Source organism: Brienomyrus brachyistius, chromosome 15 (genome assembly GCF_023856365.1).
Source record: "Brienomyrus brachyistius isolate T26 chromosome 15, BBRACH_0.4, whole genome shotgun sequence".
Taxonomy (NCBI): domain Eukaryota; kingdom Metazoa; phylum Chordata; class Actinopteri; order Osteoglossiformes; family Mormyridae; genus Brienomyrus; species Brienomyrus brachyistius.
Genome location: NC_064547.1, coordinates 16833638 through 16852962, shown reverse-complemented (window position 1 = coordinate 16852962; position 19325 = coordinate 16833638). Strand labels below are relative to the sequence as shown.

General features: G+C 45.5%; 2 protein-coding genes across 6 annotated transcripts in view; one reads left to right on the top strand and one right to left on the bottom strand.

Annotated features, from left to right (window-relative positions):
* The first annotated feature begins 387 nt into the window (after window positions 1–387).
* On the top strand, window positions 388–11303 carry uhmk1 (U2AF homology motif (UHM) kinase 1). Its single transcript, XM_048976575.1, has 8 exons — window positions 388–1081; window positions 1407–1699; window positions 2367–2558; window positions 2737–2831; window positions 2926–3002; window positions 4099–4197; window positions 4713–4801; window positions 5032–11303. The coding sequence occupies exons 1-8, from the start codon at window positions 802–804 to the stop codon at window positions 5176–5178; spliced, it is 1272 nt and encodes a 423-aa protein (XP_048832532.1). The 5' UTR covers window positions 388–801; the 3' UTR covers window positions 5179–11303.
* Window positions 11304–15610: 4307 nt separating this feature from the next.
* nos1apa (nitric oxide synthase 1 (neuronal) adaptor protein a) overlaps window positions 15611–19325 on the bottom strand; it is a 65894-nt gene continuing 62179 nt past the window's right edge. For all 5 annotated transcript variants that reach the window (XM_048976557.1, XM_048976558.1, XM_048976559.1 and 2 more), the window contains 2 exons: window positions 18883–19219; window positions 15611–17789 (listed from right to left, as the gene is read on the bottom strand). In XM_048976557.1, the coding sequence (XP_048832514.1) occupies window positions 17201–17789; window positions 18883–19219 (926 nt within the window). In that variant the 3' untranslated portion in view covers window positions 15611–17200. The remainder of the gene's footprint in view (window positions 17790–18882; window positions 19220–19325) is intronic.

Here is a 19325-nt window from a genome sequence, read left to right as displayed (position 1 = left end):
TGGATTCAAAGGTCAATGCTGGAGGAATGAGGCAAGAGTGGCACCTACTGACCCACTACACTGTCTGACTGAACAGCTTTCATCTTGAAAAATCATATTCCTGATTTTATCGCCGACTAAGAAGGTATGGTATTGATAACAAGAAATACAATTCTGGGTAACAGAGGAAACCTTTTGGGTTTCTAGTAACCAACTGTATTACTAAAGACACCCATCAAGAGTTCAGTATAATACATATTTGTTGTTCCATATAGGTGTATTAAGGGGGGGAATTGTAAGTATAGGTTAACTTCCAGTACGTCAAACCCTGATGATGAAAAGCAGAAAACCGAAATAGGAATAGCGAAGTAGCAGCGTGAGACCTCAGCCCTTCGTCACTTCCTGTATCAATCTCGCGTGCGCTCTTTCGTTTCCGGGAAAATGGCCGCCCAAACAAACCCGGGGGCATTCGGCTTACTTTTTCCCTTAACGTTTTAGGGAATATCGAAAACCCAAAGGCAGTAATAGGCGTCACTGGAAAGGAGCTCGTTTCTCCTTAAAAACAACTTGATGAATGTGAGGAGTCGCAGCGGATTCGGACGCGCCGGGGATGCCGCCGCCAACTAACTGACAGTTCAGTATGCTACACACATTTATAAATATAAAGGACAAGTGTCTGAGTATGGTACGACTACTGATATCTCACAGTTTTCCCAAAACTCAAAAGTCGGGATGTTAATAATGTGTAATATTGACTGCTGTCGGGTTAGCTAGCTAGCTAGGCCGGCTAGGTCTTAGGCTTTATTAGGCTTCACACGCACGATGGCTGGCCGCAGTTCTGAAGCAAACGGCGACGGCGGCAGCGTACCGCACGGCGGTGTAGACCAGGCGATGAAACCGGTCTTTTTCGAGATCTTTGGGGAAATGTGGAAAGTGCAGGCTCGCCTCGGCCAGGGCGTCTCTGCCTCCGTGTACCGCGTCAGCTCTGGGAGAGCCAGCCTGGCCGCCGTTAAGGAATTCCAGGTGGACGCACAAGGCGGGGATTACGGGTATCACAAAGAGAGATCAGTGCTGGAGGATATTCATGGACATAAAAACATCGGTAAGGCACTGTAATCTCTTATTAAGGCGGACTGCGGGGAATGTCTCATCTGTGCAGTACGTGACTAGACTTTGTCAAAAGTAGGTCGTTTCTTACGTGCATCAGTAAAAAAAGGCTAACAAAGCACGCACTGTAATTTATTAGAATTATTTTCCATGGACCCTTTGGTGTGCCTTTTTTGGATTGTTTGCAGATTTCCATAACATTGACACATATCCAAGATGATGAATGGTACCATGGAGATACCAAGATGAAGAGGCTGATTAAAAGACCAAATGACCCAAGCTGATAAATAAGATGTTTCGTTTGTCTTTTTCTTCCTCAGTTACTTTGTATGGGGTTTTCACCAATCACAGCTCTGTGGGCGTGGCGACTCGCTGTTTGCTGCTAGAGCTACTGGATGTGAGCGTGTCTGAGCTGCTGGTGAGGGCCAGCAATCAGGGCCATTCCATGTGGGTCATCCAGCACTGTGCCCGGGATGTGCTGGAGGCCTTGTCGTTCCTGCACCGAGCGGGCTACGTTCACGCTGACCTTAAACCGCGTAATGTCCTGTGGAGCGCCGACGATGAGTGCTTCAAGCTCATAGATTTCGGGCTCAGCTATAAAGAGGGACATCAGGTAAAATCTTCATATGGACATTTTTATAGCTGATCTCTTGTCCGTTTGGGCTTTCCTCCTATTTTCCAAAAACTGGTTGTCAGGGGAACTGATGACACTAATTTGCCCATAATAGGTCTGTGTGTCTGACTTCCCATTGATGGTCTTTCCTGCCTTGTTTCCTGTACATCCTGGGATAGCTTACAGGCTCACTGCATTCTTGTACTAGAGAAGCGGTCAAGGAAAATGGATGGACAGGTGTAAAGAAAATTGTAAATTACCAGCAATTTTCTCTGTTCCTCTACCATAAGAAAGTTCTTAGAAGTAGAAAAATATGGTTTGACTCAAAGCAGTGCATTTATAAACAATCTTTCTGATGTAAATAACATTTCATAGGATGTGAACAGCTACACTGACCTCATACAGAAGTTATCTCTAATGCATTTAGTATAATGCTCACAGTTTTACCGCACCACTGTAATATGACATTAAACAACATTCGAATAAAATTTGTTCTTCATAAGTCATTTGTACCTGCATTTGTTAAATACTGGAGGAGTTTTTTTTATTCAAGGTAGCTGTTAAAGGGTTTTTTTAACAATATGACACTGTTCAATGGAACATAAGTGTTGCAATTTAGCTTGCTTTTAATGTCTTTCTCGAATGCATTTGCTCGTCCACTCGGCAGGATGTGAAGTACATTCAGACGGATGGTTACCGGGCACCTGAAGCTGAGCTGCAGAACTCGCTGGCCCAGGCCGGCATGGAGGGGGACAGGGGCTGCACCACGGCCATCGACCTGTGGAGTCTAGGAATCATCTTATTGGAAATGTACTCAGGAATTAAACTGAAGGAAACTGTTAGATCTCAGGAATGGAAGGCAAGTGATCATGTGGAGAGGAAGGGTTCATGAATAGCAAATTAATGTAGCTAATTACAGTATCAGCACCATATCAAGTGGGATGAACATCAGTTTCTAGCTGGCATGGCTGTTAAAGGTGATTTACTCAAGTTTACTCCATGTGCCTCATGATTGTTGGTCTATTTTGTTTCTTTAGGATAAAAGTACTGCGATAATAGACCACATTTTCGCTAGTAAAATTGTGGTCGGTCCAGCGATACCGGTTTACCACCTACGAGACCTTATCAAAAGGTGAGTAGCAGTATTCATCTTTTGGATTTTATAATTTTAATTTGAGATTCAGAGCTGTACCTGTGCTTGAGGAATGTTCTCATCACTCCCCCAGCCTCCTCCACAACGACCCGGTCCAGAGAAGCACAGCGAAGGCAGCTCTGTGCAGCCCCTTCTTCAGCATTCCCTTCGGTACGTAGCAGATTGGGGGAGGGGCCCCGCATGTGTCACCCTGTGATGTCATGTGTCTGTCATCCGAGGAGGCCCATATCTCTGGGTCGCGTCATATCCAGCGTGCTTGTCGAGCGTCGCTCCCCCAGCCTTCTTGTACTGGAGGTGGATTCTGACACCTGTAACTGGATCCTCGATTTCCTGACACAAAGGCAGCAGACAGTCAGAGTCTGCGACCACAGATCCAGCACCATCTCGGTGAATAGCGGCTTGCCCCAAGGCGCCTTGAACCGCCTGCTGTCCACCCTGCTTACCCATGACTGTACTGCTGGATTCAGCAACAACCACATCAAGTGTGCGGATGATACCGCAGTGGTGGGTCTCATCAGTACCGGTGACGAGTCAGCATACTAACATAGTCAGCAGCTAACAGTGTGGTGCAGACACCACAACCTCCTCCTGAATGTTGACAAGACCGTGGAAATGATCATAGACCTCAGGAAGGCTCACCACAGATGACACGGCCGTGGGGAGGGTCAGTGGTAGCTAGTTCCTGGGCGTGCACCTGGCAGACGATCTGAATTCAAGACTCAACAGTGGCTCCATTCCCTCCTAAGGCTGAGGCAGGCCAGCTACTCATTCTGGCCCTCACCCCCTTCTACAGGGCCACCATTGAAAGTGTTCTGACCACTGTATCACTGTCTGGTTCAGAACCTGCACAACCTCTGAACAGAAACAGCTGAACAGGGTAGTGAGGTCAGTTGGGAAGATCATCGATGCTCGTCTCCCATCCCTGCTGCATCCACAGAGCCTCCAGCATCATTATGGATTCCAACCACCCCTCACACAGGCTGTTTTCCCCTGTCCTATATACTGTTGAATGTCTGTGCTCCTCTACAGAGCGTGAGGCTTTATGGATCCCTGCTCGAGACGATTACATTTATTCAGTAGATGCTTTTGTTCTATAGAGGATATAACTGGGGATCAGACAGGAGGGTCAGACAGCAACCCAGGTCCAAATCAGTCTGCCGCACACGGGATTTGACACGGCGACCTTCCAGTGGCGGGTACAGAGCCCTATCGCACAGGGTTTGACTCACCGTTGGCGTTTCCTTAGCTCCTCATATCGAAGACCTGGTGATGCTTCCCACGCCAGTGCTCCGCCTGCTGAACGTCATCGACGACAGCCACCTTCACAACGAGGAGGAGTACGAGGGTAGGTGTGACGCCACCGCGCACGCTGCCCGCCACCGCGCACGCTGCCCGCCACCGCGCACGCTGCCCGCCACCGCGCACGCTGCCCGCCACCGCGCACGCTGCCCGCCACCGCGCACGCTGCCCGCCACCGCGCACTCCCGCCACCGCGCACGCTGCCCGCCACCGCGCACTCCCGCCACCGCGCACGCTGCCCGCCACCGCGCACTCCCGCCACCGCGCACGCTGCCCGCCACCGCGCACGCTGCCCGCCACCGCGCACGCTGCCCGCCACCGCGCACTCCCGCCACCGCGCACTCCCGCCACCGCGCACGCCCGCCACCGCGCACTCCCGCCACCGCGCACTCCCGCCACCGCGCACGCCCGCCACCGCGCACGCCCGCCACCGCGCACGCCCGCCACCGCGCACGCCCGCCACCGCGCACGCCCGCCACCGCGCACGCCCGCCACCGCGCACGCTGCCCGCCACCGCGCACGCTGCCAGGAGGTGCTGACCGAGCGCTCCGTCTGCCTCAGACATCGTAGAGGACATGAAAACGGAGTGTCAGAAGTACGGTGCCGTCGTGTCTCTGCTGATCCCCAAGGAGAATCCAGGAAAAGGCCAGGTGATAGGGGGGTTTCTCTCTGCTGGGTGGGGATGGATGGATGGATGGATGGATGGATGATCTAAAAATATCAGCCTCATTAGCTGTCCACTAAAGCCATACTCACAAGAACCGTTTGATTTGTGAGACCGCGCAAAAAAATAATTAAAAATGTATTTCTAAAATAAAAATTAAAGATCTGATCTCACCTGCTTGTGTCTGCATATGCAATGGTCTCTCACTGGTTGCAGGTTTTCGTTGAGTATGCAAATGCTGGCGACTCCAAAGAAGCCCAGAGACTGCTGACAGGACGCACCTTTGACGGGAAGTTCGTCGTTGCCACTTTCTACCCGCTGAGTGCCTACAAGAGGGGCTACTTGTACCAGACCGTGCAGTAAGCCTGCATATGTGACCAGGGGTCCTCAGAGCAGAACTGGGGCATCCTCTGATATATGCAAGGCCAAGCTGCCAGTGAAGTAGGCGCAGGGCTGCATGCATCATTGCATTTCACGCAGGGCATTCGATTTTTTGCAATTGCAGATGTTTGTTTAATGTCACGATGCCCAGATCATTTAGACTTTGGAAAAAGAGATGCATATTTATGTTACTACTCTGGAAAACAATTAATGTAATGAATTAGTGCTTTGGGCTGTATTCTGAGAGGTCCAGTCTCAGACATTCAGAACAAGACCCAAATGCGATGGTTGCCCAGCCCTGCGTTTGCTTGCTCGACTCTCACTGTTTAGTCTCGTCACTGATCCGTCGCATTAAGTGACTCATTTCAGCACAGCATCTAGTTACAATAAACATGCACAACATTTAGCTTCCCATTGTACTTGAGAAATGACATTAAACCATGTGTGGCTTGTGCCGTTTGGAGCAAAGCTTTTAATAATGTGAATCCACACATCGCAATTCTTCCATGCTCCTTAAATGCGGGGGAGGGGCTTATTATGGACGCAGAGATATTTTTGGTTTCTGGGACAGTTGCAGCTTACGGAGCAGTGTTTCAGATCTCCATGGGGTTGATTTGCTAGGACTCTGCCTACAAAACGGAGGTAGACATATACACCAAACCCACTGCATTAAAATAAGAGTCTACGACCAGTATGACTAAGTGTGTCCAAAGGCCTTTTCAGTGGCATGACGCCCAGTCCTCGCAGTACCGTTTATGGATCACAGAGATGTCAGGTCTTCGAAAGAGGATGAATCTCCAATGGAAACGCATAGTAGCCTCCAGCGATCCGCGCTATCAGAAAGTATTACGCTATGGAATAATCTTTGCAAATTAAAACTTGAATCTAGCAGTTCAAAATGCACGTGCCGTCTGAACTGTTCACCTAAGACGCTTTGATAAATCTGTGATCAATCCATTTTTTTTTTGTTTGTATATTTCAGTGAACCAAATACAGCAGAAACTATTTTCTTATGAAATCCTGGGGGTGAAAAATGTTCATCCCTGGATTTGTAGTATGTGCTGATGTGTGAGTGTTCAGGAGATTCAACATGGCTGTGTCAACATCACTGTTATAGCGGTTTGAAGATGACCTGTGGAGAGATTTCCGTGTTGCACGGCTATTTATCATATAGCCATCGAGGCTGTATACTTTAAGAACACGGAGAAATTCCCCAATATATTTGCTGTTCTTGTACAAATATCTGAATCTTTTTGAAATGAAATTTCCTCCTTTTGTATCTGACTTTGGGCTAAACATCTTTGTCTGATTAACTTTAATGCTTTACAAATACACCCTAACCTAGTTATACTTAACTGATATTAACTAATGGCTTGGTAGACGTCTCATTAATTACTCCATCCGTCCTGCTAAGCACAGATAATAGGTTCAAGTAAGTGGATAGCTTCTAAGGTTAGTCTTGTCACAAGTGACTTGTGTTTTAGGTAAGGTTGTGTTTTAAAATTCTCTTAATTTTAGCTTTAGCTGTGGACATTTATTGTTGGAGTAGTCTCAGAACATTTGAACCTGAACTTTGGCACTTTTCTTAGGTCTCGTTCATTGGTACTTGATTTCCTGATTACAGGGCTATGATTGTGAAAGGTGACTACTGTTTATTTTTTATGTTTTTAAGAAGTATGAACAAAGCAGCCACCCCCTGTAATCTAGGGGATCCTGTCAGCAAGACTGCTGCGTGTGAGTGTGCTAGTGATCATAAACATGCCACGTTGCTAGAATTTATCATCAACACTATTTATCTAAATCTGCATCTCGGTGTGAAGTTTGAGTATTTTATATTTAAAATGTAGCATTTAGTCTTAGTATCGGTTTAAAGTATTTATCTCTCAGCAGAATTACTCTGGGGTGCACAGTGGCTCAGGAAGTTGGTGCCTCAACTTTCCATGCCCGGGGGGGGGGGGGGTTGGGCTCTCCCCATTTTCAGGTTGAGTTTTCTAGGTACTTCAGCTTTCTGCCTCCCCAGTCCAAAGTTGGGGTGAAGTGTTGGGTGTGTGAACTGGCCAATGCCTGCCTTATGACTGACCTGTAGGGGGCGTATCGGTCTCACTCAGAGCCTCCAGAAGACAATCTCCACAACTGTAAAAGAAAAGATTGACAATGGTTGGGAAAGACAGTCGGCCGACTTCGACAAGACAGATGATCATTTAAAATGACAGGTCATGTCTTTGGTAGCTGTGCCATTTTCATTTTAAAAGGAGAAATGTACACAGTTTTTCCCCTCTGGCATAAACTTTATGCAAGGAGACAGTTGAGTTGGGATGATTGAGTAGTGTACGGAGGTTTGTGGCAAAAAGTAAGTTTCTGTTATACATTCAGGAAAAATAGTGGCGTTCACAAGAAAACACATTCCATCACCATGCTAAGTACGTTTGGTTGAATGTTCAGTACTCTTCACTGTTGTGGTTCAGGCACCGCTGGCTGCCTGGGCCAGTGTGGCGGTCGAACGAGAGACTGAAAGTGAAGACCTCCAGAGTATGTAGGGGATATCACCTGGGCGATATCACTCTTGTGTAAGACTCACATGATTTATTAACTGTGTGCAATGCTCTGCAGACGCCTCAGGCCTGTTTGTAAACCACAGGCATCGTTGGGGATGGTTCTGCGTGAATATTAGTGTGGAATGTTTACATAATCAGAATTTTGTGGAATTTAACATTTGAGAAAGTTAATACAACTTTGTTTTGATCAACTTCAGATAGTCATCTTTCCACTAATTATTATTATTAATACTACTGCTGTTGGTTGTAGGATGATGTTTGCACTGCTATTGGTAAAAAGCGTTTTCTTACAAAACTGACAAGTGACAGCAATCAGCCGTCACAAAGGTGTCAGGGAACTGAAAACGACAGGAAACACTGGCAGAACATCCCCCACAATGCATCTCTGCACCAGTGCTTATTTCTTACCATATAAGAAACCTGCTAGGGAAGAGATGCTCTATTAATATAGGCTGACAGCTCGTCATAATAAAATGAAGATTTAAATAAAAAAAAGGCCAGGTCTGGGTGTATGAGTTCCCAGTCACCAGGTGATATAAGGGCTGTTTGTGTAAAGCTCTCTGCTCTACCTGTCGGCATGACAACAGGCTGTACCACAGATAATGTGAGAAGTAGGGGAGAGAGACTGCAGACATCCGTCCTGCAGCTTCGGACAAAGACCGACATGTGTCTTAAAGGGGCAGCAGTGCCATAACATCAAGGGGAACTTTCACGTCTATACATAGAGTGGTCTAGCAATTAACGTTATACATAGCGTGTTTCCTCTTGTCGTAGCGCTTTAATTTTTATTATTGATTTTTAGTAAACTTAAGGTTTAAAACGTTAAGTTGTTTTCTATTTGATTTTCAGTGAAGAATTTTTTTGTTTAAACAGAGAAGCATATTGACTACAGCTGTGAAGTTTCCCTGATATCCGGTTCACTTTAGCTTGTTGTTGGTACGACGGTCGATAGTTTACCGAGGAAGAAATTGCGATGGCAAAATGAATCTTCATTGAACCATTTGCTGTATTCTCTGACCCTACTGACTCAAGAAAAGGGCTCATAGAGCACCCCCCCCAAGCAAAGCAAGAGTAATAGTGCAATCAGGAAATACAGCAAATGGTTCAATGAAGCTTTGTTTGGACGTCACTAGGGAAGAAGGTTTGGTAACTTCTATTTAGTTATCACTATGTTTGGTGCAAAACAATATTTTATGAAGGTTATACTTCATAAGCCTCCCAGAGAAGATTTTTATGAAGGCTGTGTGTTTGGCTTATTAGTACAGTACAGTAATATGTTTTGAAGAAAAGTACTGCCAGATGTTCCGTTGTACTAAAAGCCAAGAAGTGATGTCCGGAAAGTTCCAAGCACTGAGGGTGTCAACATGGGAGGGGTGGGAGCGAGAGGCGAGATTTCTCAGTCGTGAAGATGCTGGATGAGTGTGGTGTGAAACAGGCCAGCCGGGGTTAACGTTTTATTGTATGGGTATTATGATGATGCCTGTTGAGATCTGTGTGCTTATTTGTGATCACCTATGCATTGGAAGTCCTCATTTAGTCACCAAGCTTGTCTGTACTGTGCTCCAGACTTGCATATAAAGCATTTTATGGCTGATTATTTGTTGTGAAAAAGCTTTACTGTGATTAAGGGCAAAAAAAATCCTCTCCTTTTCTGCAGCGGAGAAGCGAAAAAAAAAAAGTAGGACAATTAGTGCTGTAATTTAAGCAGCACTCTTCGTGCACATTGCAGGCACTGGGGCTTGGCTGCAGCTTGTAACCTTGCAGGTGGGCGACCGTGATCCACATTTAAAAGATTGCATTGAGTAAAGCTGACCTTTCTCAGCCGGGGAGCACACTCTGAGAAGGCTCTGAGCGTTCCAAGTAACACGAAATCGATACTGAGCCACTCCCGGGGGGGGGTTATGAGGGGAATGCAAAGAAGTACCAAAAACAGGTGAAGGGATATCGCTCTGGCCTGTATTTATATGTGAAAGGAACCCATATGCACGTGGCAGCACAAAGTTTGGCTGTGGTTCAAGGTCTTTGATTAGAAGAGACTTCTAATGTTTTATGTGTTGTAGGATGTGCCTGATTTCTGAGAACACTGATTTCTATCCAAATACTGTAGACGGCCTTGGTTGCCTGAACATTAACTATGTTAACTAGCTGGAAACTCCAACCCAGTACATTTTACAGATGGCGGTTAGGCCCTTCGCTTCATTACCGACAAAAACGTATTCATGACATGCTGTTTCTAAAGCAGCTTCTACTTCAGAACCCAGGGCCACCTGGAATGGCCACCAGGTTCTCTGACAAACCGCCGTTCTTCAGTATCTAGCATCACATTAATCCCTACTGTAGAAATCTTGCTCTTGGTAGTTTAACTTATTCAATAATGTTCTGAGGGCAGAAGGTAAAAATAATTGATTCAGAGAGATGACGAATCAGATTGCAGAGGTGGTGGGTCCAAGCAACTAGGAGGCGAGACCAACCAATCAGATATCTTGGTCCCGCCTCTAGTTGCTTGGACCCACCACCTTTACAATCTGATTGGTCATCTTTCTGAATCAATTATTTTTCCTTCTGCCCTCAGAACAGAATTTTTGGAGTAAAAAAAATTCCCACGAATAGAAATCTAGCAATGCATTTCAGACTCACACACATTCACTGGATCCTATCATTGAGGGTTAAGTCAGTGACCATGGATGTGTTTGGTGCTCGGTTTCTGTAAAATACGTGGGGTTGAGGTTGAAACTGAGGGCTGAAAGTGTCTCGTTCACCGTTATTCCCACTTTTGGACAATTTGAATGACACTTGGCTAGTAGTTGAATAAGTTTAGCTTTTATGGAAATGAAAGCCTTAGGAAGAAGAGAAAAATCTGCCAAGTATCTTATGGGCTAAGCATTGCAGACAAGAGTAGATAAGTTTCAACGAAATCCAATCTGTGACCCATTTTCTTTTTTTGAGTGTGAAAACGCTTTTGCTGCAGTTGCGTAAATACAGTTGTGTTTGAATAACTTTGATTTGCAGTGTTGAATCTTGGAAGTGCTACTGACGAGATCAGAGGAGTAATTTTGCCCCCTCCTATAAGGGAAGGAAGTCAAACGGATATATCCCTCGGCAAGCTAGTTACACAGATGCTTTAATGCTTTTTTGCGGATTATTCCTTTACTCAAAATGAAGACAATCTTGTTTTTATAAGCGCGCCTGGTTTTAATATTTCTGTGAAAGCACAGTGTGATGAAAGGCGTTAATGGCGATGCTGTGAGTTTGATAGAGGTGCGCTGCCTGCACGTTTTTCTGCGAGATGGTGTGTGGCGTGGAAGTCTGTGTGTGGTCTTGGTTGCCTTCAGCTGGAGCCTCAAGATATTACAAAAAAAAACAAACCCACACACACTATCTTACATGCAAGCTTGAATGTAACTGCTTCCCAAAGAGATGTTCAAGTGCATAAAGATTAAAAGCAGCGCAAACCCTGTTAGTTTTATACGTGTTATAGTGAGTGATCGTAATTTAATTGGATTGTGCGCAGCTGTTATCAGCATTTCTTCCAATAAAGGATTCAGCACCTGATTTCTGTGCCTGTCGTTCTTGTTGATGGATGTTGGTCAATGTCACTCTTAATTTGTTTCCGCATAAAACACATTTCACATCAATAAAAATAAATAAATCGTGCATTTTCCTGATGCCCCCAAGGTTTGGGGGACTCCTGTTGCCAACAAACAGTCAAGGGGAGGTTGGGTGGGGGGGGGGGGGGGCATTAAATGGCCACACTCGTTCCCCATGGCACAGAATGTAACATTCACTAACAAACATTTAAGTTCTATTTTTGACTTTAAAGTTATAATTTAGGCAAAGTTTAAGTGGACTGGCATTTTGGAATAAGCATTAATGAAAATAAAACGTAGGCTATCACGCTGACAAATGCATTGTTAAATTAAACCTGACTAGTCTCGAATTTTAAGGCAGAACAAATGATCACTTGGCTTTGAATGGGCCGAGAAGATGGCTGTTTGCTACAGCTGAGGCAGTGTCACGCAGCCCGTAAATGCAGCCCAGCGCTCCGGTGATGCTGTACTGCACTTACTTCACTGACCAGCAGATGCCACTCAAAGCATTTCAAAGGAGTAGGAACAGAGATGCTTATATGCAGTTGGGCTCTTTGTATTTCGGAAAACTGCCAACTATAACCAGAATGTTGTATCATATTTTTCACTTTATGGAGATGCGCTTTCAGTGTCCTTTTCTAACCCTTTATGAATGATAAAACTATTTTCTTGGGGCTATTAAGGCCTTAAGCTTGCCCTGAGGGGAGCTTTTACCGGAGCTGAGGGGAGCTGCTTGGCCGAGATGGATCAAAGCCCACGGTGCATCTTGCAGGGGGCGTAGATCTGTTGCATCCCAAATGTGGTGCTCATGCACTCCAGCCAGCCAAGACACCCTAGCTGCCGTAAAACCATCCTGTGCCAGGACTCCATGGATACCATTACCAGCACCCCAGTGGCACCTAATTAGTGCGGGGGGGGGGGGGGGGATTCCCATTAGACTGAACCAACACTGTCCTCTAGGCCATAATCAGGCATGAGAATATTAACATGATATTTTTGTGGTCAAACTTACCAGAAGGAGCCCTTGAACAGTAAGAACTTTAATTGTGCTCTGGTAAGACTTACATTGTTTAGAATTACATTATTAAAGTACATTGCCTCTAAATAATGCCCAGCTGTGCCCACTTGGGGTATTAAACACAGGCTGAATGTAAGCCAGCTGGGCTGAAGATATAGAGGAGAGGGACCAAATGGTTTCCTGCACGTTTGCAGGGAGCGATATATTTGTTGCCACTCACCTTGCAGCTTGGGGAGTATTTCTGCACGGGGGCCTGGTTTCACAGCGGCGATGCAGCCCAACACACCTCAGCTGCACCAGTGCTTCGGTGGGACTCGCCCACTGCCTGCAGTGACGCTGGAGTTCAGAAGAGTCTCCTGCACCCTCTGATTTTCTTCGCTACTGGCTTTGAGGGTGAATGACAGTCTCATTCTAGTGTGATCCATCTACATAAACAACCTGGATGCCATCCGTCCTACATTAATGAAAAAACGGTTTAAGAACTTACTGGAAACTTATCTGGGGTCTCACCCTCTGCCGGTTACGCCCGAGTCAAGGGAACTGAGAACCATCGGGGCAGCGAAGCAGTTACTGATGGGTGCAGGTTCAAACAGGATTTAATGAAAAGATCTCAGGCACGGTGCACTTAACCCTGGTGGGGGCAACACTATAAAGAGAAAGAGGAAGAAGATGCCTGGGTCGAACCTGTGTTACTGGGGGATGGGACCCAACGTACTGCTCCCAGCTGGACTGACATTTCACCAATTTTCAACCATGCTGTTTTCATTGAGGCTGCAGTAATGGGAGCAGTGGCAGGAGAAAAAAATAAATAAGAGTGAACCTTCCGGAACCCCAGGGGACATGCGGTGCATTTCGTGTCCGCCGCCTTGAATGCGATCAGAGGGCCAATTTCTACAGCTCCATACTGCGTGAGATGAACAATCATCCTTCTGCCAGCCCCGAGAGCGTCACCGAAAGAGCGATGGAATTCAATGCGTTTTTTAAATTAAAAAACAATCCATTGTGCCCTAACCCCCCCACCTGGCACCTAGGGACCACAGGAAAGGAAAACAACCGCTTATTCACTTAATCCTGCTGATCCAGGATGAGAGAAAAACGCAATGCATCTGTTGCTCCAGAACATTCTATTTTTTTTTTTGAGAGAGAAATGACCTTGGCACTCGGTGTATTGGGGCACAGCCTCCTGGGTAATCAAGATGCACGATCGTCACGTGAGGAATGAAGTTGAATCTCGCATAATAATCCAGCATGGGAAGGATGTGCCTTAGGAGATACTTTGTTACTTTATCTATTAAGGGCTTCCAATGCATCTTTTCAATGAGAAACTTCTCCTTTTCTGTCTGGTGCCATAACCAGAGTGCTGTTAACAAAACCCCGATCAATGGACAAGGCCTAGCAGGGATGGGGCACCTGTTAATACTCATTGTTTGGCTGGCATCCCTTAAACAAGCCGTTCACCCCTCTGGGGAAGATGGAGTATCGGAAATCTGAGTGTTTATCACGCATTTTGCAAAACTCTATTACCGCAGTCCGCCGGCAAACAACAAAGCTGTGAATTATGAACTGACTTCAGACCAGATCAAAGGCGTAAATACAGCACAGTGCTAGCGGGGCTGCTGAGGCTAAATCACCTCTGGAAAAAGTCGCAGGCGTGTGGGGGAGGGGGGGGGGGGGGAAGAGTCAGACAAATGCTGTGTCAAAACTGTCCACTGGGTGGCGCCATACTCTGGTGTCCAATACAATTGGCTTTTCATTAGATGTAATTGCATCGTTGGTTCTTGAGAGCATAATACTCAGCTGGTATACTTTACTGCATACGAAGCTCATCAATGCATAGACGTGTAATCAATTATTTTTTGATGCGTGAATATTTCTTCATTCTCATGCCAAACAGAAAATATTACTTGAAGAAATCTGCAAAAAACTGGGAAAAAAAATAAACAAATCACAGGAATACAAAAATGTCTTAAATCCTAAACATTTATGCTTTAAAATGGCAGTAATTTTCAATAATAACCCTAGTCAGCCGCTCACCATGCTGCTCCCCCGAGTGAAGTTGTGTGTGCTGCTGTCCTGAGACACCTGTTATAAACCTGCATATGAAAGTCTGTTTGAATTGTTACTTATTCATCACACAGTAATTCTCTTTGAAGAAATGCTTCACGTTACGCAATGCAGGTACCATTATGGCTGCCCATCACCACCCTAAACATAATTCGACAGAAAGATAAGGCTTGTCGTTTTACGGTAGCTTTCTTGAACACATAATACAGCACAGTGACTGTGCTTCCGTTGTCCCTTAAATCGATCAAAAAATGGCAAAATTAGTCAATTTAATTTTACCAATTAAAATAGGTATAATTAGGTTCTGACCAATAGATACTACATGACAACAAATCTGAGACAGTATTTAGTCGTAGCTTTGGTTTAAACAAACAATTCTATGCTCCTCTTTCATTTTTTTGCTGCCAATTGTGTGGAAAAATCTTACATACGGGTCTTTCATGTGGAAAATCACGAGGTCACCCTTCTTCTCTTATGAAAAGTAAAATAAAAGTAAGAACAATGGATATGGCAGAGAAACAAAGCGAAGGAGGTGCTTTCTGAAAGTCCGCCGGGAGCCGTCATGGGAAAACATCCTCACGTGGCCAAACCATTAGCAGTAAAATGTGTTTTACGCACCTCAGATGGTCTGCAACAGAAGCATCCGAACATCCCCCCCGGTGCAGATGTTCATCACGTGCCTTCAGGCTCACGCTGAAGGTCACGCAGGAGACCATTTATCCAGTTGCTGACAAATCGCATTGTACTTATACCGATAGTGGACACCATATGATGTAATTACAGAGGGCAACTGTCAATAAATGATGCAAATAAAAGGACAAAAGCTAATCCGACGCAGGACTTTTGCCAGGAAAATCTGGTTTCTTCCCTGTCATCCTTACGATGAGGACGACCGTCAGCGCTATGGCGACAAAATCTAAACCAATGTTCAGCCATCTGGGTGTGAAAAAAATGATCTGAACAAGAACTGGTCAGAATAATACTGTACCTCTGCATTTGTATATTCTAGGCTACGCTAACTTTGAAGAATCAAGTGTGTCACTACTGAAGAACACGTAGACACCTTTGGCACAGACACACGTGACAATCACCCGCCAAAACATTTCCACCCGCGAGAACGATGTGGCGCTTCAGCAGGTTCTTCTCATAGTGGAGGACGGACCCAGAAGACACCAAGGCAGAGTCAGACGTTTCATTGTTGCAATGTGCAGTTTATGAGCCTAATGCTGGTATTAAAAATCACTTTTCTCCTTCATTTTAGGGAATGGTTTTGTGAAAATTCTACACACAGCTTCCCATAAATTACATCTGAAACGATATTATACAGCCATTTCATAACTCTACATTACAATCTATTAAAATCAATTATGACAGCATATATATTTTGTTTGGTGTTGATCTGAGCTTTGCAATATAAAACCAGTTAAGAAGCAAAATGTTCTATAATGTACAGTGAAGGCATTTCCGACAGTATACAATGACGTACAAAAGCTTGTGGGCACATATTCATACACATTTAAAAGTTTAACAGAGTGGTTTTAAACGCATTTGAATATTTTAGATTATTCTTAAAATATGCAATCTATCATTAATGGCCTGCACAGTGATAAGTTATAGTTGCATAAAACTCTCATACATCGTGTGTGTGTGTGTGTGTGTGTGTGTGTGTATATAGCTGCATCATCTTACTGGATCATTTCTTCCCTTAATCACTTTCGCTTTGCTCAGTTAGTCAAAATCATTAATACAGCAACTGTTCATGTTTGTTTTAATGCACTTTGCATATAACAACGCTTTGTAATGGGGGGGAAGGTACTTCATCATTTTAAGTTGCCCACGGAGTCTTAAGCTAAATTAAATAATATAAGATGGATAATAGTAAATTCTTTCTTCTCCTGTTAGTACTTCTCTCGTGCTTCTCTATTCTATAAGAATACTACATAATAATTAAAATTTCCAAATAAGCAATCACCCACTGACAGAGTCAGTTTAAAGTCTGATTTCATCACCACGTCCGTGGTCAGCTGATCATGTAGCAGCGATGTCACGCCTCCTCCAAAACGGGCTCAGCATCGCCCCCTACAGGCTGGCAGGGTTTCGGGCACATTCTTTAAATTGGGCTCCGCCAGAGCTCACCTCAGCAGCAGCATTCGGTTGCGGCTTTCGCCAGATGCCAGTTATCGGCGAGCTGACATCCGCAGACTCAAGTGTATGCCAAAAGCGGCAGCCAATGAGAACGACTCACCAAAATGTCCAATCAGGTGAGCAGAATCAGCAGAAATTCACACACTGCGTAAAACAAGCCAGGTTGGGCATTTTTCCTCATTATGTTACCACACAACGGCGTATAAATCTAAAAATGGTAATGAAAAAAATGCAGATTGGCCTGCAGAGCCCACCCTCTGTTTCTCATCAGAACAGCTATCTTGAAATCAAAGCTTGAGAATTAATTTAGCTTTTTTAAATCTCCAAGTCATATAACAGCAATAAACGGCCAAAGACCATTCTGACGAAAGATACCTCACAGTGCTTTTGTTTAGAGGACCAGAAAATCATTTCATAAAAATAAGCTTGTATATCATTTTAAAATTTAAGGGATATAGGTTAGTAAAAATGATAAAGGATTTGGTTTGTGTCATTGCACTTAGTGTTAGATGTGACGACCTCTTCTGTAACCACGCCCAGTGATTAGTCATTTCCTGCTGGGTCACTGAACGGCGAGCAGGATGCTGTCAGGATGAAAACACACACAGAGGCCGCAGCGTAGCAGCACGGGCCGGTCACTCGAATGAGAGAAGGTCCGGGTGGGGCTCCTCACCCTCCACACTTGCGGATCTCTGCCTGGCCACACCCGACCCCCCCGGACAGTCCTCCAGGGCATCGCCCAGGCTGATGCGGCAGCCCGGCTTTCCTGGCCGAGGGGTGGACGCCATTCTGCCCTCCGGACCTTCAGGCTTGTGAAGAGGTTCCAGGTTGTCCTTGTGGATGAGGTCCGGCACGGAGAGCTGGAGATGGGACAGCTCGTCGGTTCTGTCCTCCGCCGGTCCATCTAGGCCTGAGCCGACGGAACCTGGGAGTCGCGTTTCTTCAGCTCTGACCCCAAACCCCACAGATTCGTATAACTCCAGGCCTCCCTCTGGATCCTTCTCCTTCCCTTTCATTTGGACCTCAGACTTATCCTCCTCCTGGATGAGAGGCGCTTCATCCAGGGGGGAGACGGAGGAGGAGTCGCATGCCTCCGTGACAGCCACCACGGGGTCAGAGGAGATCATCATGTCCTGGGTGCTCTTCAGAGCACGAGAAAGACGCTTTTTAACATTGGGGGGAGGAGGGTCCAGGCGTGGAATGGAATCCTGACTGAGGCGACCACTAAAAAAAGGAAATTAAAGTCAAAATTCTACAGGAATTAAAATGTTTCTTAAAATTCTTAACACGATGATTATTTCTTAATGATACAAGTAAAAATATTAACACCTACCAAATATTAGCAAACATACGGTATTGTCAACTATATTAATAGTTGACTATATTATCACCATTAAACATTCTGCTGCATGAACAGTAAGACGTAATGCGCCACACAAGATTATATGTGCGTAGTAACTACAGATAACACACAGATTTCCCGTATTTGTGCCTTTTCTCTTCTATTTAATATTGTTAAAATAATGAAAAGGGGAACTTCTGATTGGCTGGATGTATTAAGGACGGAGAATAATTCTAGCTTAGCTATTAGCTGCTTATGCCTCAAGGCCACATAATGGTGCGAAATTTATTCACAAAAAGTTGGAGAAGGAAGAGTGAGCAGCCAAAGAACCCAGGATCTCTGCCCATTAATCTACTTCCATATGCATATTTAATGAGGATGCCGATGACACAAAATTCCCAAAATCACTACGCTGCTGAGAGTTTAGCCTGATAGGAGGTGCTGCTTGTGACCCTTGTCAGATGTTGTTTTGAATGCAATGTGTTTAAAAAGAAACAACCCAGGCAAGAGCACACAAAGGACATCCGTCTTCATTTTCGCGCCGCACGAGGCCTTACATCAGGCCCCAATAAATGCTGCTGCATTTCTGCGCAGGCAAGCACATAAGACGCCTCATAAACAATGATTCATAGCATTCAGTGTAATGCGATGTTCTTCCTCAGAATTAAGACTGACTGATTAATTCACCTGGCTTAAGGAATGCAAAAAGCCAGGCAGCGTGATTACTGCCGCAGTAGAAATCTACTCGTATAGTAATCTGAAGGTTGCAAGCTTCTGAAGGCAAAGTACCTTTTTGTAGATCAATTGGGAAAGAAGGCATTTAACACAGAAATTGTTCCAGTAAAGTATTCACCTAAAGTTTTTAAAAGTGCCCTTTCAGTTAATGGCATCGCTCAGAAATAACTGCGTCTTTGCCTCACAAACAGGGCCTTTTATCCCCTTGAGTATGAATAAAGTTTTCCGATTCCGAATTACCTGCTAGCCACAATGCCCACGCTCCCACGGTCCTCGGAAGACCAGACTGCGCCAATGTTCCTGTTGACCTCCGTCACCCCGATGTCCCCGACGCTGCTGACATCCTTCCGCCGGAGGAGGTCGTTCATCTTGGCGCCCACGGCCTTGCCCAGATTCAGAGCGTTCTTCAGGTGTTGGCTGCCCCCCAGCTTTGCCGGCCCAGAGCCGGAGATGTCGACGGGTCCCCCTAAGCCGGATGTGGGAGGCGCCAAACGCCGGCTCGATGAAGCGGCCGACTTGGAGTTGGGGAACGCCGGCTGGTGGGCGGTGTTGGAATTCTCGAACATGCTTTGGTCGACTGGAAACATCAGAGATAAGCCGGCGTGAGATGCTGAGTGCTGCATGTAGTCAGGAAGACCTCAGTGCAAGACAAACACAGCACACTCATGTACTCACAATGCTAC